At 42.1% G+C, this 22,745-nt stretch overlaps 1 protein-coding gene across 1 annotated transcript in view; it reads right to left on the reverse strand.

Moving 5' to 3' along the window:
• Positions 1-311: 311 nt before the first annotated feature.
• The window catches only part of BICRAL (BICRA like chromatin remodeling complex associated protein), a 23,722-nt gene continuing 1,288 nt past the window's right edge, over positions 312-22,745 (reverse strand). Inside the window, exons 3-12 of the mRNA XM_066595580.1 lie at positions 21,838-21,886; positions 20,378-20,446; positions 17,756-19,375; positions 14,992-15,067; positions 13,760-13,839; positions 12,619-12,680; positions 12,380-12,525; positions 11,338-11,432; positions 7,811-7,913; positions 312-6,555 (exon numbers count right to left, since the gene is read on the reverse strand). Of these exons, the coding sequence (XP_066451677.1) occupies positions 5,777-6,555; positions 7,811-7,913; positions 11,338-11,432; positions 12,380-12,525; positions 12,619-12,680; positions 13,760-13,839; positions 14,992-15,067; positions 17,756-19,375; positions 20,378-20,446; positions 21,838-21,886 (3,079 nt within the window). The 3' untranslated portion in view covers positions 312-5,776. The remainder of the gene's footprint in view (positions 6,556-7,810; positions 7,914-11,337; positions 11,433-12,379; positions 12,526-12,618; positions 12,681-13,759; positions 13,840-14,991; positions 15,068-17,755; positions 19,376-20,377; positions 20,447-21,837; positions 21,887-22,745) is intronic.

The raw sequence follows: 22,745 nt of genomic DNA on the forward strand, positions 1-22,745 counted from the left end.
AAACCCCATGGCCTTCGGAAAATTCTCTTTATAGGAGTTGTACCTGTCTTGTGGCAAGGGACATCTATAAGATAGTGCGTGTTATCTATACCCATAAGACAGTCCCTCCCGAATCGGTTTTGGATGTTGTACAACTGCTTCCACCTATCCTACTAATCCGAATAGTGGGGGTAAGAATTAGGGACACCCTGCCAGTCTGTAGTTCTTGTTGTTTTTATCAACAACTTATAGAAACTTTTTTTTTTAAGTAACCCCCCCCCCCCTCCCCCCTTGAAATGCATAGAGAAAACACATCTCAAGGAGAACACAAACCTATTGAAAGACGTTTTGGAATATCTCAAGGGACACAATAGAGCCGAAATCTGTCAGAAAAATTAGAGATTCGTCTCCTACTAGTCAGCTCCATTGTTAACCAGAGGAAGGGCTTATCTAAAGACATCAATCTTTAGCAGAAAGTTTTTTTTCGCACCCCTTATCCATAAGTGCTATGTAAATGACAAAGTACACTGTGTTACAAGGTTATATGTTCCTGTGAGAAAACAAAACAATGTTCTTACCTATGTTCAGGGTGCTGAATCCAAACACAGCAACCAAAATTGTCTATCAGCCAAGATAATGAAGTTCTAGTCATCATAAGAAAGTAAGATATTTAATATTGTACCATTTTGTTACAGTATATTGACTGTTAAAACAATGGGCCTCATTTATCAAAACTGTCTACCAGTACTTCCTGGAGAGATGCACTGACTTATCAGATGAGCATGGTGAAGGATATCACCAGGACATATGTGCAAATGAAAAATGGTATGAAGGAAAGTGGATGTCTGCAATGCCGGCTGATTACTGCTGGAACATTCCAAGGGAAAACACTGGCGGACATGAAAGAAATAAGTGACTAATGCAAACATTGCATCTAATTTCTCGTATTTTCGTGCCACTTCTGGAAGTTCTTTGTCATGATATATCTGCCACCTGGTGGTCTCGTGTCATGCCTTAGAACTGTATTTTCCCCTATTCTGGATTTACTGAGTATAAGTACATTTATAAAGCATTTAATTCTTTATTCTACTGTTAAGGTTATTGTCTGTAAATCTGTTGCTGACAGTCAAAATCTGAGCACAAATTTGGAATCAGCACCCAAAACTTTGTAAGAAATACAAAACTTTGTCCAGAAAACAAGAAAAAAAACATTTTTTGTAACACAGTGCTATTGAAGGATGCCCACCGAAATTTTGAAATGAAGGAGTCTAGAATTAGACTATGGTGGCCACCTATATTATATGGTATATTGAATTGGATCCTCTCAAAGGGGTTAAACCAAGATCTAAAATTATCTCCTATCTATATCCCCTATAACTATTGTCCGATCATTCCAGACCGTTCCCGCATGAATGGAGCAGAGGCTGAGCATGAGGATAAATTTTATACAACCCCCTTAACCAGACTACCCTAGTTTGACTACTAGTTTGACTTTAAAAGATAACTTTACCCAGAACTTGTACATATTTATCATCCAAAACATTAAACTAGTCTTTTGAAAACTTTTGAGGCAAAAAGCAGATAGTAATATAGATGGATAGTAATGTGTAAGACTCAGCTCACAATTCCATTCATGACGGAGCCATGACAGCTGTGACTGATCAATCTTGGATTGGATCCTAACGAATCCTGAGGGATCCTCCAACTTACAATGTTTTTGCTGGGGTGTTCAGGGCTTTTAAAAGTTTAGCCAGCAAGAAGAGAACAGACTGCAATGCTACTCATTGCCGTAAAAACTACCAGGACACCAATAGAAACCTGACAGACTGAAAGGGGTATTCCTACAACTAACTTATCACCAGGGAGGTGGGTAAAAGTGTTATCAGTGGAGGTTCCACTGCTGAGACTTCCTACTGATCTAAAGAATGGGGGTCCTGTGTTCCCCTCCCCTGCTTACTGCATTCTCTGCAGTGAGGAGGGAGCTTGGATAACGTGGCGGCCAAGTAGAGACTGACACTCCATTCAACTCTATGGAATTGCTAGAGATAGCCGAGTGCTTGTAGTGAACTATACAGCAGTCCCAGTGAAATGAATGGTGTGGCAGTGTGCATGCTTGACTGTCACATACTCTGGAAGAAGTACAATGAGAAGAAAAGGGGGACAAGGGACCCTCTTTCTGAGGACCCAGTGGCGATCCCAATATTGGGATCCCCACTGATCAGACTTTTATCCCCTCTCCTATGAATAGGTGATAAAAGTTGGTTGTAGGATAACCCCTTTAGGTATATAAGATCCACTCGAAAACAGATCAGTCATAATTGTCACAGCTGGGTTATAAACAGAAGCCGTGATACTGGTATGAACAGAGTCTAAAATAAGGTTATCAGAGCATCATTTATTCTTACTGTTCCCTACCGTGCTCTACACTTAAGTACGTAATTGCAACGAGAACGCTATTATTTTGAACATATATAATGCTAAATATTTTGCATCTAATTTACTTTTGAGGGCTTTTATCTTGATGTTAACACTAAAAAGCAAAAAATATTGCAAAAAAAAATCAAGTTCCTAAATTTAGATTATTGCACCAATGGATTTCCCATGGGCATACTGTCCCGAATGTTGTACAGTAATGGTGATTTGAAGAATTGTCTGCACCAAATTAACCTGGGTTGATGCTATAACTGTTGTAAAAGTTGACAGACAGGAATGTTAGTTTTGCACGAGTCGATGAAACCCATGATAGCTGCATTTTTTGAGTGACACAGAAGCATTTGATCCACAGAAAACACATTACAAGTAAATTCTTACAGGACATCCGTAAGGATGCAGCCATGCTTTTCAAGACTGCCACAAATGGACCATTTGTGACAATCGATGGCTGTATTGTTTGTATGAACAGTGAAGTTATAGTAAAGTCGCCATTATCAGTAATGTGTAAATGTGCGCAAGACCACCAAAGTTCATTTGGCTCAGCTTCATGACCCAAGACTCTGGGGCAATTTTTTATACAGCTGTGCAAGTAAAGAGGCATAAACTGGCCATAGACTGAAAGCTATACCCCTGCTCCAACCAGTGTCCAGGTATTTTACCATTAAGACACTTATTAACATAGGGACATATGTGGAAGAATATTTGAAGCAGCATCTCCCACAGTTGCAAATACTTTATCTGCATATGTGCTTTCTTATTCAGTAGCTGATTAAAGGAGTTGTCTCAGTAGAAATATTGATGGCATGGGGTAAAACCACTGTGACCCAAGCTGATCAATAGAGGGAAGTGACAGGTAAGCGATAGCTTTGCTTTTGCCAAGGGCCATGTTATTTGCTATAAACTATACTGGGCTGACCATGGGAACTCTGGATAAAGAGAAGAGGAATAGGCAGGAGACAAACTTACACAGTGCTCCTACCAACTCCTAGTAACAATTGGAAGGGAGCCACAGGATACTCCATTTAAGAGGAATATCCCAAAGGATTGACGATAGGTTTGACTGGCGAGAGTTTGACCATTTGAAGCCCCAATGATTTCAAGATAGCCCCCACATTCAAGAATGTGCACTGCTGCTCCATTCATCTTTATTGGACTATAGATAGCAGTGTACAAGTGCTCATCAATCTCCAACAGCCCCATCAAGAAGAGTGGAGTGGCGACACAAATGCTGAACCACTATTTCGTTCATATGAGCGAATACGGGACCGCTGTTCCTATAATCAGTGGGGGTTCACTTGTTGGATACCCAACGATCACACACTTATTCCTTAATGAGTTTTAAACTTGGCACAAGACCTTTAATGATCGGTCATTAATGGCATATGCAAGTAATATGTAAACGTTCAGAGACGATCCATTCATAGGCTACGATCAGAGAAGATGTGAAGCCAGCCCTGTGGTGTAGATACCGTAGAGGCAGCCATGTAGATGCTACACCGCTGAGGCTCATCTTTCTTGCAAGCGATTAAACTGTTTTTCATTGCTTCAATAGCTAAAGGGCCAGTTACACAGCCCAATAATCGGGCAAGAACATTCCTAGGAGCTAGCATACACCCGCTCATTGGGTGATTACATCTTGTATGTGGCACCAAAAAATTATCATTGTCGATGACACATCTCCCCATACGAATGTGAGATATGCTGCCGACAATGATGAAGCTCAATGGGGGATGAATGAACACATGACCGAACATCTATCTCCTAAAAGAGTCTGAATCAGCTCGTGTGAAGCCCTTGTAGGCAAGCACCGATCTTGTTGATTGGTGCTTCATCTTTTAATGTAGTTAATTAGTGCTAACAAGTGAACAGTTACCATTATGTCTATGGCCAGCTATAGTCCGATGCCCCCAGGTTCAAGGATAAATTAGCTATGTGTTATCCTGGCATGATAATGAATAATATTGAAGACTGTAACAATTATCTGCACTCTCCCTTTCTAAGTATAGTACGAAATGTGGATGACCGCTATATGCACATTCAATGTATTGCTTACAACAGAGCTGATTCTCATTTGCGTCACACACAATAAACCATCCAAGCGTCAACATGTACAAAAGATTGCCGACACATGAAGCACACGTACCGTTACATAGAAACCAATCAACTTCTAATCTATTCTGAATGGTACAAGGAGTCTCTAAAAGCCGAAATGGTTATCTCATCTGATTTAGAGGACAGACATTTCAGTAAAGGTGCAATCTCGCAAATCATTTTTGGGGTCACATATAAAAAAAAAATGTAGTTCCAAGATTAAAGCGGATGTCCTGTTGTGGGCTTGAAATTGTATGCAAGTCACCACCCTTTGTGTATTGCTTACCTGTTATTCTTTACAATGTCGGCTACTTGCTATGCAGCCTAGCTGAGCTGTCCTAAAGGGGTTGGGCTAAGAGAACAACCCCTATTCATGTGCCCTTTTAGGGCATATGAATGTCATAGAGCTTGGAATTTAACGCTGTGGGCCAAAATCGAAAGCTGCTTGGTAAGAGGGCATCCCTTTCTGGCAGACCTAGTGCCATTTTGGTATTACAGGTGGCTATTCATGTGAATGGCCTACCTGTAATGCAACATTTCCCCTGCGCGAGGCAAGTTCAAGATAAAGTTAGTGTGTGGATAGCTGATTTCTACTACCACAAGGTACAAGGATTATAAAAAAAAAAATCAGTAAGAGGAAGAAGATTATCTAGTAGTTGACACATGAATGCAAATGATCTTCAATAAGGGGGATAAGAAGATCCACTTTGAATCTGGAAATGCAGCATATGCATAAAATGTTTTACAATGTAGGAAGAATGTGTGGCACACAAGACCACTTTCATAAACGTTAAAAATGCTGCAAAAAGTTGCGTCGGCCAGTTTGGCACAACATAAAAAATGCCCAAAGTGTGTTTATGCATATTAAGTGCAAACAACACATTACAATATAGGACTTCATAAAAATAAAGATCCCATAGATTTACTGCATTTATACCGATTATGCTTCTGTCTGTTATAGGTGGCAGTGCTTTACCTAACTCATCTAATACCAAAGAAATAAGGCCGCTTGAGATTTGCAATAGAGATTGCATCTTTAATGAAAATGTGCAAAAAAAAGAACGAATAGAGTTTTAATCCTTGTATTACTAGTGAGACCTGCTTTTCCAGATCCATCCTGATTGTCTAAAGCAGGCTTGCTTTCATTCAGTAATGGCTGCCCTAAAGCCGCTGTGTGCTGTTAACAATCTTGCTTGAGAATAAAGTCACTACTATTGCTTTTCTCCAATCTCCGGTGGCATGCATCCCACAGACAAAACGTGAACATTGTCCTTTAGCACTCTAGTATACTATTTACAGCTGCTTCTAAAACCGAATCCGTTTCTGCTGCACCTTCTTTAGCATCGGAAATGGGCTTATCCATGCAGTTTTCCTCCAATGTCGGAGCGGATGGTTTTGAAAATTGTAATTCTGTTGACTTGCTGCTGGAATTGTCACTTTTGAAGTGTTTTGCACTTAGTTTAAGTTCCAGGACATTTCTGACTGTTGCTTTTACGCTCTCGCTAAGAGTTGAAGTGGTACAAAGTTTTCCGGGGCTCGCTGCAACATCTCTTGGCTTGCAGACAGCATCTTGCGAGGGTCCCGCCACTTTACCCTGGAAATGTTCTACATCACCTGTCTCTTTATTTGAACCAGAAACAGGAATGGACATTGGCGAATTGGCAACAGGGTCTGGTTTGTTAGACGTCTCACAAGAATCATCGGGGTCTGAAGAACATTCTGTGTACTTACGCTTCAGTTTATAAAGGCTAACAAATAGTTGTTTTTGCGGTAAAAGACTTGTATTCTTCAACTTACTATCTTTATTAAGGCTGTCTTTATCCTCAGAAGTGTCATTGGGTTTAGGGGATGCTGAATTGTTTTTAGGCACTGATAATGGATCATCATGTACTTTACCCTCGCTCGTCTTGTCTTCAGAATCATCATCCCTCGGACAAGCGTCTGATAAGGTCGGGTCTGCATCTGTGTCTGTATCCTGACTGCTGAGAACCTTTTCATCTGAAGAACCTTCTTGAAATTTATTAATGCAGCAAAACTCTGACAAGTAACCATCTGTGGAAAGAGGAATATATGTCATTTTCAATCATACCTCTTTAGTTTGTGGAAGTAGTTTCCTGACAGCTGTAAGCTCCAATTGGGCTAATTTGTCTGTCAGTTGGCCACACAGGGGGTCTTACCGCTCTCTTTATATGTTTTCCTTGGTAGTCAATCAAAGTTAAATACCGTATATACTCGAGTATTAGCCGACCCGAGTATAAGCCGAGTAAATAAGTTTTACCACAAAAAACTGGTAAAACATATTGACTCAAGTATAAGCCGAGCTGTACTCGTGTATACACTGGGTAAACACCTCCCAGCCGGCATCTGTGTTCCTGGCGTGATGGTCTTCCCGGCGCTGTGGCAAGCTGCTTCAGAATTTCCCCACTGTCATCTCCCTGCGCGGCTTTGAATTCCCCCGCCATCAGCGCTGTGTAAGTAAGCGCTGTGATTAGATCAAGCACCGGGTGCGATTGGCTAGTGCTCGAGCCAATCACAGCGCTTACTTACACAGCGCTGATGGCAGGGGAATTCAAAGCCAAGCAGGGAGATGACAGCGGGGCGAATTCTGAAGCAGCTTGCCATACCGCCCGGGAGACCATCGTGCCGGGGACACAGATGGTGTGAGTATTGCGTTTTGTTTTTTTTACCTTACCTGAGTATAAGCCGAGAGGGACTTTTTCAGCACAAAAAATGTACTAAAAAACTAGGCTTATACTTGAGTATATACAGTAATCACATAAACTGCCTTTCTGTCCAAATAAAAAAAACCTTACAAATGCGGATTTTGGTGCAGATTTTCTCCATTGGAAAATCCGCACATTTCCAATACATGTGAACTAAGGGTACGTTCACATGGCAGAATTCATAATTCAAAACGCATCGGTTTTTGGTTTGGATATCCGTGGGCAAAATCTGCGCCTGCATTAGGAATCCTAATGTGGAAACTAACGTTTCTGCATCAAAAAGTGACATTTTCTGCATGCGGATTTTGCCCACCGACAGGGCAAAATACACGGGGAGAGCAACGGATTTTGATGTGGAATTCATGCTGAAAATTCTGCCGTGTATTCCGTTGTGTGAACATACCCTTAGACAAAGAACTTGTCTAAGAACAGCTGCTGACCAGTATTGGAGAACTCTTTCCTCTTTATCCGTTTCTCTCTCTTGGTTATTTTTATGTTATTTATCCTATGTAAAAACTAGAAAATTTATTAACAAATGAAAAATGTTCACCTCGTTTTGGCCTTTTGTAGTAAAAAAAACTTACCAGGATCGACCAATGCCATTCTTTTTTCACGTGTGAGCATGGCTCTTTCTTCCTGGTTAAACATTCGGTCTAACATTACCATCTCTGCAGAAGGTGTGATCCGCTAAGGTAATTACACAGACAAAGGAGTAAAATATTAATACTGCATCAAAGATTTGAAAAATGTTGAAAAATGTAATTGTTGTGAATCCTTTATGTAACATGGCAAATATTTAGGTACAGAGAGGTAAAAATGTTAAAGACAACAATTTAAGCCATCCACAAACATTTTACAGCTGATAGCCATACGGTCACTAATACCTATGGCTACTAGTATTGTTTCCACTAAAAAGGGTTATCTGGTTCTTTAAATTTAATGGCCTATTCTTAGGATAGGCTGTGATATAAAGACTGGCGGGCCGTCAGCCATTTTGTATGTAGTTAGATTGAATTGGTAGTTTTCAGTCAACCTTTCACCCATTTACTCACTCCTGCCTGTGGATATTCACATTTAGGCCTTAGTCAGACGGGCGTTTTTTGCCGCGATTTGCGGATCGCATGACGGATGCGCATCCGCAAATCGCGTGACCGGTGCGCGCAAGTCGCCCGCAAATCGCCCGAAAATCTGCTCCTAGCCGCGTTTCATTAGAAACGGGCCGGAGCTGTCCAGCGCATTGCATTCAATGGAGACGGCAATACAGCCGTGCGCTGCGGGCGAGCCCGGGATGAATTGTCGGTAAGGGCTTAAATATATAAGCCCTTACCTGCAATCCATCCTAAAATGTGTTAAAATAAAAAAAAATTGCATTCTCACCTTCTGCCTGCAGCTCCGGGCAGCCGTCCTGCAGTGGGTGTGAAGGGGGTGTGAGTCAGACCTGCCCCCTGATTGGCTCAGCGCTGAGCCAATCAGAGGCATGCCTCACTCACACCCATTCATGAATTCATGAATGGATGTGAGTCAGACCTGCCCCTGATTGGCTCAGCGCTGAGAGGCAGCAGTCACTCACCCATTCATGAATTCATGAATGGGTGTGTGAGTGAAACCGGCCTCTGATTGGTCAGGCTGTGACCAATCAGAGCAGATCATTCAGCAGGCGGGGATTTTAAAGCCCCGCCGGCTGAATAGTGCCGAGAAGCAGTTCAGGAGAACTGACAGCAGCCGCGGCTGGACTCCGGCTGCAGCGGAAAGGTGAGTATACAATTTTTTTTTATTTTAACACATTTTAGCATGAATTGCAGGGAAGGGTTTATATATTTAACCCCTTCCCCACAATTAACCCCGCGCACGCCGGCAGCCCATTGCTTTCAATGGAGCGGCTGTATTGCCGCTCCATTGAATTCAATGGGCAAACATCGTTCTTCTCTGCCACAGCTGTTACAGCTGTGGCAGAGAAGAATGATTTGTCTTCTATATGTTCTCAATGGGGTCGGCGCTGCTGCCGCCGGCCCCATTGAGCGCATATACAGAAGCGAACAGGAATCGCAGATCGCAGATAGGTGCGATCTGCGATTTTTTGTTCTATAATTTTTCGGACGAGCGCATAAAAAGCGCTCATGTGTCCGATACCATTGCGAAGCAATGGTTTTAAAAAAATCGCCGGACGCATGCGCATGCGCAAATCGCGGCAAAAAACGCCCGTCTGACTAAGCCCTTAGAAAGGCAACTGGTCTCACCTTAATAAGACCTTTGATGTAAATAACCCCTTTCCTTTATTTTCTCCTTTATTGGATTCAGAATTAGCATGAGGGAACCCAATTATGTGACCATTTACTTGTTAATGAAGTCTAAGGAAACCTAGGGAGCTGGGTTCTCACAGACGTGCTGGCGCCGACATTCAAATTAGGGAAAAATCTTTTAATAAAGACTATTGGTTGTGTGAAGGTCCTAGCCCGATCTGAATTATATTTTCAGAATAGGGCAGGCCAGCTGAACAAAATGCATCCTAACTCATTGGGGTGCAGGGCCCAGAACACCCCCAAGTGGTGTATCTGCGTACCTGGCAATAATTTATGTGTCATATCTGGCATCACTGAATAGATAAAATCATGACCGGAAATATGCCAGGCAAATATTCTGGATCGGATATAGCCGGGATGAGGAATTATGTTTTTTCCACAAGCCCATACGCATTTACCCCACCCTTCTCTGATTGACCTCAGAGGGGGCAGGGGGAGGTGTGTTATCGGGAAACTTTTAAAACTAGGGTCTCAGGGAGACCCAGTTGTCAGACCTTCGGAGATACACCACAGTGTAAAGATTTTCCCATTTGCTTCCCGTGACTCCACACAAACAGAACCTTGGGCCGACCATCCTAAATCTGGTATCTTTATTTTAAGTACTGTTTGTTGTGCATACCTGTAAACCTTATATCCACTGTAACATCTTTTTCTGTATATATTTGTACATATCAATATTTAGCATTGCTAGTCTCTTTTCTAGAATAAATCTGCAATTTATTAGTTAAGCTTTGTCCGTTTTAAAACGAACCATGACTCCAAAAATTGTGTTAATAATTCATAGTCTGGGTTTCAGCTTACCTGTGATATAAAAGTTGGTGGCAACGAGTGTGTGTGGGTACTGCAGAGTGCTGGAGCTGGTAGACCGGATGAGGTGGTGATTTGAGCTTTCAATTTGCATGCGTGCAGAAGCTTGGGAAAGCTGGGTATAAATCCACCTGTATTCTAACGAATCCAAGCTTGCAATCCCGCTAGAGTGATCGACCAAGGCTCTGCCGTGACCAGTATTCACAGCGGCGAGAGCTCTCTGTTTAGTCGATCCGTGACAAATCGGTGATAGAGGCGTGATCTGTTGGGTCTCCCCTCTCCCATCCATGACATAGACCATAAATATTAGATCAGCGGGGGTCTGACTCTCGGCACCTTCCATGATTAGCTGATTGAAAGGACCATGGAGCCCCAGTGAATGCTACATCTCCTTCATTGTTTACTAGGTACAGTGCTTTACACTTTATAGTGCCTTTGCCTGGCATTAGTTTACTACACCTTCTTCCTATTCAGATGAATGGGGCTGAGCTATAATACCAGGCACAGCCATTGTTAAAAGTATAGAGCGGTGTCTGTTAGGGCCCATTCACATGGGTGTGTGCAAGTTGTGCCCAAGATTCTTAGGCAAAACTCACATTGGACAGCATATGAACACACATCCGTCTGCTGTTTGATACCCATGGCAAGTGGACACTGCATGATATGGACCAGAATAGGACATCCTGTGATTTTTTTTTTCACATGAACCATCAGTCTGTGTGAAAAAAAACATCTTGTGAATACTCTAATTAGCTATAGTGGATTGATATGCTGTCTGTGAAATACATTAGCAGCACATGGACAAGAAACACATGTGTGTGAATGGATCTAAACAATAAAGGGTGAGCACCACAGTGATCAGGATTGGTGCGCAGTCAGAGCCACACTTATCAAATATTGATGGCCTATGCCATCTATTTTTTATAATCAGATAAACCCTTTTCCCATATAACCATAATAAAATTCATAATAATTTTAATACACATTGTATCTATATTACACACCATTGCATCTTCCAGCAGCAGCAAGCGGTACTTGTTGAGCATTGCCTGGGTCTTCTTCAAAAGATGTGTAGCTGCAGTCTCAAACTCATTGTCCACTGTAATTAAAACAGTATAAACATGATATAGTAATAAGTCAACATGTGAAACAGACTTATCACTGACTGGATGAGAGAACTGAAAAGGGCTAAAACTTAACATTACTGGTGTACACAGAAAGCGGCAAAGATATACATAATAACTTTATATGAATGTAAAACAAATGAGCCCTGCACTTTGCTGTGTTTGATTCTTCATCCAAACGAGATCAAAGTAAGGGTAACCTATTTTGAAAGAGGCTATCAATATTACCCTAATCAAGGGTCCTTTTAAATGGAACATTTCAGCACCTGACAGTCATCCGGTGATGATCACTCAGTGAATGGGGGTGGAGTTGTCTGGAGACCATTCCGACTGGCTGCCTCCATTCACAGTAAACAGAACGTTAAGATTCCCTGAACCCATCAAAAAGCTACACCGTACTGTGTAAAAGGGCCCAAATTGTTCAGAATCGTTCAGACTCTAGCTTGATTGCGGGAATCTGAAGGATAGTCATGTAAAAGGACCCTAACTCTCTACCTAATGTATCACAGTAACCCTGCGCATGTCCACTGCCATTTGGGGTCAGTTAAAATATATGCATGATGTTTCAACTGACCCCAAAAGGCAATGACAAGTTTGCATGGCATTCATATGACTCATGTGAAACACATGCATACCTGAAAGCAACTGCCTGGCCCCTGGTAGTGTGGAAGCCATGCAACATCTGTTACTATAAGTACAGCAGGGTCAGTGCTAGAAGCTAAAACAAATATACCACATATAGGACTTCCTGCGGGTTTAAAAATCTGCAGCATGCCATAAAATCCTTGCAGATTTTTTTTTTACATGGGAGGGATCCACTAAATTTCTACCGGTCATCTTATAAATACTCTCATTTTAAGGTATCTATCCATATGTCAGATGCAGTTAAAAGACAAAATAAGATTAGTATATATTGAACTACCTAGCTGCAGATCTTCCTCAGTAGGCAGCGACCCTTGAAAAATATGGTATGGGAAAAGCCTTTCACACGCATTATCCAAAGACTGAAATCTGCTTCTATCTGGTTGCAGGGAATGCTCCTGCTCTTTACGCAGATGCTGGAGAAATCTGTATTCAAAAGGGTTAAAAGTCGAAATTACAATCAAGAGTTTATAGCACAATCAGTGTATTGAATGAAGGACAGCAATACTTTCAACCTACAGTGCTTCTTTAGTGAGTTGCCTTGTGGGTGGCCTCTTCAGTAAACCAGGACGCCCTTCAACCTATCAATGAAACAGAATGTGAAACAATCTTTAAAAAGAAAGAGTTTTCAATTTAAGGCAATTACCGCGTTTCCCCGAAAATAAGACCTACCCCGATAATAATAAGCCCTACCTGGATTTTCAGGAAAGGGGGGTGGGGGGAGTGTGTGTGGGAAGTGCTTGAATTATAAGCGCTAGGTACACTACATGAAAAAAAGCAATACTCACCTAGCAGGCACCGTTCAGGGTCTCTCCCACTGGTTACCGGCACTCCATCAGGCTTCCGTGTAGTCCTCAATGCCGACAGAGCATCTCTTGCTGGTGACAGGACTTGAATACCCCGCCTCCAGCAAGTGATTTGTCTGACTGGTCCACGAGCACCGCCTCAGCCAATTAGAGTTGGCACTCGATGAACCAACCACAGCTATTTATTGAATGACATTACTGAACCAATCAGACCATTTGGTTCACTATGCTGACTTGTGTTCAGTGAACCGAACCAGTTGAACCCCATTTCGGATCGAATTTTACTAAAATTTCAATTCGAAGCAAGCCCGGACCTCAAGCAGTTTGTCCAGGCCGAATATGGTGGTGGTGCCTATTCTCCTATGGCTCAGTGGTTAGCACTTTTGCCTTGTAGTGCTGGAGTACAAATCTAAAAACAACTGCATGGAGTTTATATCGTCTCCTTCTTTTTTCCGATATTCACCTTTATCTCCATGCAGATGTTGCACTTCATCAGATTTGAACCTAGGACCCCACAGCTGCAAGGCAACAGGGCTAACCACTGAGCCACCATGCTTCTTCTTCTCCTCAAAACCACAGGGAGAACATACAAACTCCATGCAGATGCTAGGGTGGTTGCACATCTGCGGCAGGAATTTTGCTTTCTTGCTCCGAACAGGGAGCAGGAAAGGTGAATCCCCACGGCCGAACAATTCTGTGTATATATATATATATATATATATATATATATATATATATATATATATATATATACACATACACATACACACACACACACACACACACACACACACACACACTCATACATGCTATTGTGTGTGTACATATTAAATATACTTGAGCTTAGCACATACCTCAGTATTTTGAAGCCCCAGGAGAGCCTCTTTTGACAATGACAAATGATGATGTAAATGTTTACTTCCAGCACTGTGATCTGCAAGAAAAAAATAATTTTAAACCTTAAATATGCTCTCAGTATTGTGCACAGTAGCTGATGGGGGTGTTTACACAGCACTGACGGCAGAGGATTTGAAAGCCGAGAAGGGAGATGACAGCGGGGAGAAATCTAAAGCAGCTTGATTGGCTGTGAATGATGGAGCATTGGCTGTAATTGGCTGACGCTCGATCCAATCACAGCTCTTACTTACGCAGCGCTGACGGCGGGGGAAGACAGAGCCGAGCAAAGAGGACAGGGGGATGACAGTGGAGAAAATTCAAGCAGCCTGCCGCACTGCCGCCAGAGACACAGATGCCGGCTGGGAGGTGAGCATGGAGGGGTTTTTTTAAGCCTTCCCTGACTCGAGTATAAGCCGAGGGGGGCTTTTTCAGCACAAAAAAATGTGCTGAAAAACTAGGCTTATACTCGAGTATATACAGTAAATACATTAAAAGTTAAGTTTTAGGAATCAGCGCAGTGTCTAACTACTGATGCATAGCATGAGGAACAAGTGTCAGGACAGGAAGAAAGGATGGCACGAGGTAATATAACTCTCCTCTCCAGTCACTGGACAAATTCTGTTCCCCAAGATTGGAGGGTAGCATTAAGGACAAAGACTATACTTTTTTAATATTCAGTTTTTCCTCCCCACTTTTAAAAAAGCATAACTTTTTTATTTATCCAACTCATATAGTTTGTTTGTTTTTTTGGCTGTACTTCTTTTAAAAGATAAATATCTTTGGAAAAAAATTACAGTAAATTATTGTCTGCCGCCATCTTCTGACAGCCCTAACATTTTTATTTTTTTGTCAATATAGTTGTGCAAGGGATCTTTTTTTGCAGGATGTAGCGTAGTTTCTATCGGTATCATTTTGGAGTACATATGACTTTTTGATTATTTTTATTCATTTTTTCTTGGAGACGGGGTGACCAAAAAAAGCGTAATTCTAACACTGTGTTTTTTTAAATGATGTGCCAAAGAGAACCCAAGTGAACAGTGTGGCTGCAGCGCTGCATCACCAGGGTCAAGTACTGCTGTATTTGTTATTTTCTGACAGCTGCACCTGCCATTAAATTTGAAAACCAGACAACCCCTTTAATGCTGAAAAGTATCTAATTCTGGGTATATAGACTAATGTCACATCGTACCTGGTGTATTTGACTGCCCTTCTTGGTTTTTCATTAATGAACCTGCACAATGATGATTCTGAATTTTCTTCTGACTCTAAAAGAAAAAAAGAATTCACATTATAAGGTTATGTTTGCCATATAGATGTATCCCGAAGACAGGCCATCCACAGTAAACGTCCTGCACAGCTCCTGTAATGGATCAAACTCATATACAAAATGACATTTGGCAAAAATATCCCCTTTTTGCCAGGACAAAGGAAAAAGTTAAGCCTTTATTAGCTTTGTTAGGCTTACAATTTATAGCTATTGTTATTGCAAAGAATGAACATCCTATGTACACGGTGCTTTAAAACACCGGGGTCACAGTGTGCCATTCATATACCGGTTTTGGGGTATTATACTAGTATTTCACCATAGCTGCTTAGAGTGGTTGTCCAGGAGGTGTTTATACAGAAATAGATCATCTACCCGTGTTAATGAGCAATGACTGAGAATGAGCATGGTGATCAACACTCCTCAATAATATGTACATGAGCAGATGATCGGCTGCACGGTGACAAACGACCATTAATACAGTTATCCCTTGATGGCCGTGCATCTCGGTTTACACAAGGAGATGTGTAGCTGACTAGCAGTACTTTAATGCCCACATAAAAAAACAAGATCCCCAGCATATTTGCATGGCCCGATGATTGAGTAAAAGAACACAACTAACACACATTGTGTGCCATATGCCAAGTCTGAGTGGCTGCAGTCCATCCAAGCTAATTGCCTATGTTTGCTCTGTTGCCATTTAGAACTCTCACAGCGTCCCCGACGCATTTTCTCCTGAACGATGTCACTAGGGAAATGCGGGGGCTTGAACCCCTGATGATGAGGGTCACAACATGTCAAGGAGGCTGCAGCGAGAATATTAAACTGCGGCTGCACATAGTGTTGCAATAGCGCATACATAGGCAAAATATTGGTCTAAAAAAGCCAACCAAGAGGTGGCGTGAAAAACAGAAAAGAGTCTGCTATGCTTAGCAAGATGTGCCAAATCTACAACACAGAATGTGCCACAGTGATCGTTCGGTCCATTTACTGTTCGCCTGGTCTAGTTTCAAAATGTCTAAATTAAATACAGTAATAATAAATCTACGCCAGTGTTTGAGAATTGCGTTAAGAGCCATAGCAGACACAAAGTTCAGAAGGCCCTTATGCAAAGAATGTGGCTGGGACCCCCTCCCTTCATTTACCCGATAGCAAATTTACCAAAACAGGTGATGCCTGATCTGATTACAGTCCTCTGTTTGTCCTTCTCTATCTGGCCTCGGGGCACTCGTCTCAGTACACTATGCCATCCTGCTGCTAGCTCCGATGCCCTTCTCAGTGTTACCCAGTAATAACTTACAGCTGTAGTGCCCTCCATAGTGCCTCAGCATACCTAGTGTCCTCACAGTGCCCCCACACAGTTTAGAAGTCCCCCACAATGCCCCGACAGTCAAGCATCCCCCACAGTGCTCCCATAGAATCTAGCATTCTCCTCTGCACTTGCATACAGTTTAGCGCCTCCCAGTATCCCCTCACAGTATAGTGTCCTCCAGAGCCCCCACAGTTTAGAATGCCCCCACAGCATCCCCCCATTGTCTAGTGTCCCCACAGAGCACCCACACCGTCTAGCAGCCTCCACAGTGCCCCCACAGAGTCTAGCATTCTCCACTAGTCCCGTATACAGTCTAGCGCCCCTCACAGTCTAGTGTCCCCCACAGAGCCCCCACACAGTTTAGAACAAGTCCCCCACAGCGCCCCCACACATTCTAGTGTTCCCCACAGAGCACCCACACAGTCTAGCATCCCCCACAGAGTCTAGCATTCTCCACTGCTCCTGTATACAGTCTAGCGCCCCCCACAGTGTCCCCTCACAGTCTAGTGTCCCCCGCAGAGACCCCACACAGTTTAGGAGAAGTCCCCCACACAGTCTAGCATCCCCCACAGTGCAGCAGAGAAGAGTTGCAGCGTGGGGGGTATGTGATGGCAGCTCTGGCTGCCATAGTAGCGAGGGGGCTTATGAGCCCCCCTGGCTTAGGGGACCACTCGCAATGGCAACCCCTAAAATAGGCCCCCACCCCTGGGCCCCTGTGCAGCTGAACTGGCTGCACAGGCAGTATAATTGCCCGTCATGTGAGCAATTCCTTAAAATAACGTTTAAATTAAAGCAACGTTTACATGCAAAAGTAATTCTGATTATAAACCTGCAGGGCTGCAGAAAAGTCACATTCCCTTTCACTGTTCTGCAGAAGCCTTGGACAGGTACATTTTACAGCAGCCTGTATTCTCTGAATGGTTTGTTTAAAAACGTCACCCGCCAAAAATTATTTATCACCTATCCACAAGATGAATGATAAATGTACGATAATTAGGAGGTCCGACCTCCGAAATCAAGAGAACAGTGTACAGAGTCCCTCCTAGTGAATGGAGATGCACATGCATGACCACTGCTCTACCACTGTCTATGAAGATATTCGAGCACACCTCTCCGCTATCTTCACCAGCCCATAGAAGTGAATTGAATGGTGGCGCTGCAAGTGCACTGCTGTGCCATTCACCTGGTGGACATGGGACCCTGTAAGGAGTCCCAGCAGTTGGACACCCAGCAATCAACCATTTATCACCTATCCCGTAGAGAGAGTATAAGTGATTTTGGTGGGATAAATCCTTTAACTAAACTATTACAATGGCCATCAGGACAGACATTATACAACAGGACATAATCATGCTGTAATGTAAAGCAATAACATACCTGATTGCAGGAGAACGGCTGCTTAGAGTTGGTGTTGGAGCAGAACATGCTGTTGGATTTAGCGTTGCAACCTGAAAGATGAGTCTCATTCAATACAGGATGGTGCCTGTCATTTTGACCTTCGACATAATTGTCACCAGATCCAGAACTCTGAAATGATGGTCCCATTCCTTGAAGAACAGTGCTGGGATTTACAACAGTAAAACGATTTGACGGCGTCAAGTTTGAGCAACCGGATGAAGTTGATCCTCCTTGAACTTTACTGCCTTGACCAGGTGACAAATGTAACAGTGTAGGAGATACTTGTGCAACTTGTCCTCCCACAATCGGAGATGGTCCTTGGTTCAAAATGACTTGTCCCCCTGGACTTGAGAATGTCTGACCGGATACAAGCTGTACAGCAGTTCCTGGGCTATGTAACATTTGCCCGGGATAATGTTGGCTAGGCCTAACCATGCCACCCGTGTTTCTACTAAGCATTATATGTTCTGCTGGGACTTGGTGAGGACCAAGGTGTGAAGGCTGTGTCTGGACAAACTGGGTATTTATGGCCTGGATATGTTGGAGAGAACTGGAGTTTAGGGAAAGGCCTGCAGGAATGAGGAATTGATTATGATGAGCATGTGCTTCACCTAAAGGAGAATGGATAACAATGCTGCCACCTGACTGCTGGCCTGATGGTTTATGGGAACGTTGATGAGTTACAGGAATATGCTGACCTATTGCAGGGCTTTGGGCTGAATTTCCAGGAACACAATGCGCTCCTTGATGCCGGTGATGGTGTATTCCAAAATTACTGACGCTGTAGGACATTTGTTGTCCCATCTGCATAGGCTTTGGCTGAATATTAATTGGGGTTTTAAGAACATTTGGCGCTGGACCTCTGTGAATGATTATATTGTGGACAGGTAAGGATGTTTGGAAATTTCCACTACTGAAAGGAACCGTGACTTGCTGTCCGGCTGGACTTACATTGGGACTGGCAAACATTGTATTACCATTTGGAGTATGACTCTGCACAAGTACTCCACTGCTTGTACTACTAGGAGGTGCCTGCTGACCACTTTTAAGTATAATCTGAGATCCATCAAGATTATTAATAGTCATCACTGGAGACTGATTGTTGATTGAACTGATAAGATGGATCTGTCCGGAGCCACTGTGACTACTGGTAGGAATATGCTGGCTAGGAATTATTCCAACGGGTTGCATGAAACCATGCTGTACACCAACCGTATTGCTGGCAAATGATGAACCTACTTGCTGCGGGACTAGAGGCACATGTGTCACTCCTATGGGATGTAATGTTTGACCTGAGTAACTAGCGGCATTAGTAGCCTGAGTGAGAGACGCTGACGAATGGGCATGAGGCGGAACACTGGTAAACTGTTGGCTTGAGCCTACACTGGCATCCAGATAAGCCTCTTCTGCCAATATCTGCTCTGTGATATTGGCTTCCTGCAGTGATTTCTGTAGAATGTCCTCACTGAGGTCTGGGATGGAGGAAGATTCAAGTTCATCTTCAAAGAACTGAATGTTGTTTGACAGCTGAAGTCCCTCTGTGGATTCCTCTTCAGCAAGACTTTGTACACTTTTAATGGATGACTTTGAATCGGTCAGCTTAATAAAAAATAATAATAATTAATGAAGTAATCTACGCATACAAATTTGTAATAATAAACTACAATAAAGAGTTAGAAAATATTTAATTCTTGTGCAAAAAATAAATTAGGCTTTTTTTGGAGTTATACCCTTGGCTAAGGGGCCAAGCGTATAACTCCACAGATATGTAATAAGTCACCGATAGACTGCTGCGATCCCACACTGTACCTCCATGTGCTTCAAATTTTATATGAAGGAAAAAATGTGAAAAAAATATTTTCTGTTACCTTACATTACGAGAGTAATAAAAGCTTCTATGGGAGAACTGAGCACCTTATGGAGGCACCTCAAACTGGCATAGAGAGCCGACAAAACTATAGAGACTGCGTGCCTTTGTACAATTTCTGCTCATATAGCTTTAGCTATGTTCACAACACTAAGTTTAGCACATAGGCTAGGGAACGCTGACGGTGTATATGTTAAATCCATTTATGGGTACCAGTGGATTCTCAGAATAAAGGTATTTTATAGAAACTACAAGATGAGGAGTATCAAAGCAAAATTCAACGATCAGTCCAGAATTAAAACATAGCTTTTAATAGTTACTTCATAAAACTATATTAAAACATGTATCTCAAAAATCAGGGTAGAATGGGGCAAATAAATGCTAAATGAACATTCCTACAAACATTCTTGACTGATTATTGGACCATGTAAAAGGCCCTTAAAGGGGTTTTCCAGGAAAAAACTATTGATGACCTATCTCTAGAATAGGTCATTAATAGTTGATCGCCTGTAGTCCACCACTTGGGAAGTGGTGTTCCGAAACTGACACGGGTCCCAACTGGTGGATCCCAGGTAATCAACTACTAATTATCTATCCTGGAAAACCATGCAAATAATCACATTGCCAGTAAGATCCGCTTTTTGGGATACAATACAAAAGCAGAGCACTATGCATGCCCTGCTTCTTCAACTTTGGTAAATTAAAACAATAGCACTCTTGAGCTTTGTACTTACACTTGTATTGGCGAAAATGGAATTTGAATTAGATGCAGAAAAAGCTGCATTTGTTAACTCTTCATCAGCCTAAAAAGAAACATAAAGGTTTACAACCTCTAAGGAATAAAACTGAAATTGAGTGAAAAAGAAAAATAACTACAAAATTGCAGCAAACATAATAAAAAGGAATATAATGGGTAATTGCAATCAAAGTGTGTTTCCAGTTAGCAGGTCTCCTGGATACAGTTAATAATGTCAATGCAGGGAAAAGGAATGGCTCCCAGAGTCGTTTCTTATTGGGTCCTCAGCTTTAGACAATCCGTGCACACTCTCTGACTATGGGTGAATGCACATGTGCGGAAATTCTGCGTCAAGATTTTCCGCCTGTGCACGCAGCCATAGGATTGCATTGGTTTATACAATGCTATGCAGACAGCCGCAATTTGACAGCGTGAAAACCTTTGCGGTAAACAAATTGCGGCATATCCTATTTCTGTGCAGGCCTCGCATAGCCGAGAGAAGACACTGGGGGAGGTGGGCCGCGGGTCACAGCAGGGGCATGGGTCACATCCCGCAGCGGAATCCGACCCGGCCGTTTGCATTCACCCTGCTTCATGCCCTAGTTATAGTGCCTTTAGCACTATAACAGAAACAAAAGACCATGTGAATAAAACAAAAAAGTTGCTTCTTTACACAATAGTGCAAGGGTGCGGTCACATGAAGTGGAAATGGTATGGATATTCCACAGCTGAAAATCTACATCAAATTCTGCATCAATTGAAAGGGTAAAATCTGCTGCAGATGGTGTCAAAATTTGCACCAAATGGTGCAGATGTAGTATTGTCCAGTACAGTAAGCGCTACTATGCAGCCAATCAGTGCAAGCACTTTAGTGATATCAGAGTTTGCCAGGGAAATGACCATGTTGATTGGTTGGATTTCCCAGCAAAGTCCATGTGCCGCAGATGCAGACTGCTGACTGCTGACATTTTATGTTAAATTTGGTTTCAAGTTATAATGGCCTGTATGTTCAAAATATTGTATCCTATGGCCATTGCAACGTAAAGGGAACTTATCATCATGTTTAAGCCCCATAAAATAAATGGGTTCAAATGTGAGGGAACAGGAAGCTGTGTTTTATACTCACCGGGTGCCCAGATCCTGTGTGGTGTTCAAGCATAGTTGGCTCATGCACTGTGTGTGCATGCTATCTCATTCATCTCTACAGTATAGCAAATGCACACAGCCGGCTGAAAAAAGTCACAGTGTGTGCACGTGCCAGCTTCATAAGAACACAGTGCAGGAATGGGGTGATCGGTGAGTATGAAACAAAACTCCTTGGACTCCCCCTAACGTAGTTTACGTGGCTCAAACGTGATGACAGGTTCCCTTTAACGGATCACTGTATATATCAAATATCTTACTGCAAACAAATGCAAACTTCAATCAACTAACTTAATTTAAAAGTAAAAAACTTACTGATTTACAACCAGATCCGTGCAGGAAGAAGTTTAATGCCTGTGGATCCCTTGAAGAAAATATATGAGATTAGAAAATAGTTGCAGGGGAAAAAAAACGAAAAACAAATAAAAGCTTATTAGACGCTATTTTCATATCGATCAACTCGCTTGACAAAGTACTACCACTGCCATCAACATCTAGATCAGTAATAGGCAAGCTGTAAAATGTACTACTGTACCTTAAAGCAAAGACCATTCAGTGATTTGGCTGGAGACAAGGGACACAACCCTATCTTGTCCATTTTTGAACCTTTACATGTAAAAGAGCAACTCTTCTTCCAAGTATTAACCCCTTAAGGACCAAGCTGTTTTGTACCTTAAGAACCAGACACTTTTTAGGGAGTTTACCCATGTGGCGGTTTTACTGCCGTATTTTGTTTCCTTTAGCTACCAAAATTATTTTTACTGCGTTTTTTTCCGTGACACATAGGGCAATTGTTTAAAATATCTTTTTCATTGACTTTTTTTTCAGTTTTTTAGTTTTATTGGGGGTAAAATGCTAAAAAAATGATTTAACATTTATATTTATTACTTTTAAATTTAGTATATTTATGCTAAAATAAAGTATGGGAACGGGTTCCTCTTTGTTTCAGACGTTTTGATAAATTAATATATATGGTTTTGGTTTACAGGGCGCATTTAGCAACGGTTTTGGTTGGCGTCGGCTTTGTGTTATTTTCTTTCTTATGTATATATTGTTTTATTCTGTAATTTTATTCACTTGTGTATGTAATTATGTTTTTTACTATTTATGTCCCCTAATCACGACATATAAGACCTCTGGGGAACATTCATTTTTTTTTTTTTTTTTTATTTGACACTTTCCCACTGTAGCTGGGGCATCCATAGGATCCCCAGTTACAGTGA

This window comes from Eleutherodactylus coqui, chromosome 3 (genome assembly GCF_035609145.1).
Source record: "Eleutherodactylus coqui strain aEleCoq1 chromosome 3, aEleCoq1.hap1, whole genome shotgun sequence".
NCBI classification, from domain to species: Eukaryota; Metazoa; Chordata; class Amphibia; order Anura; family Eleutherodactylidae; genus Eleutherodactylus; species Eleutherodactylus coqui.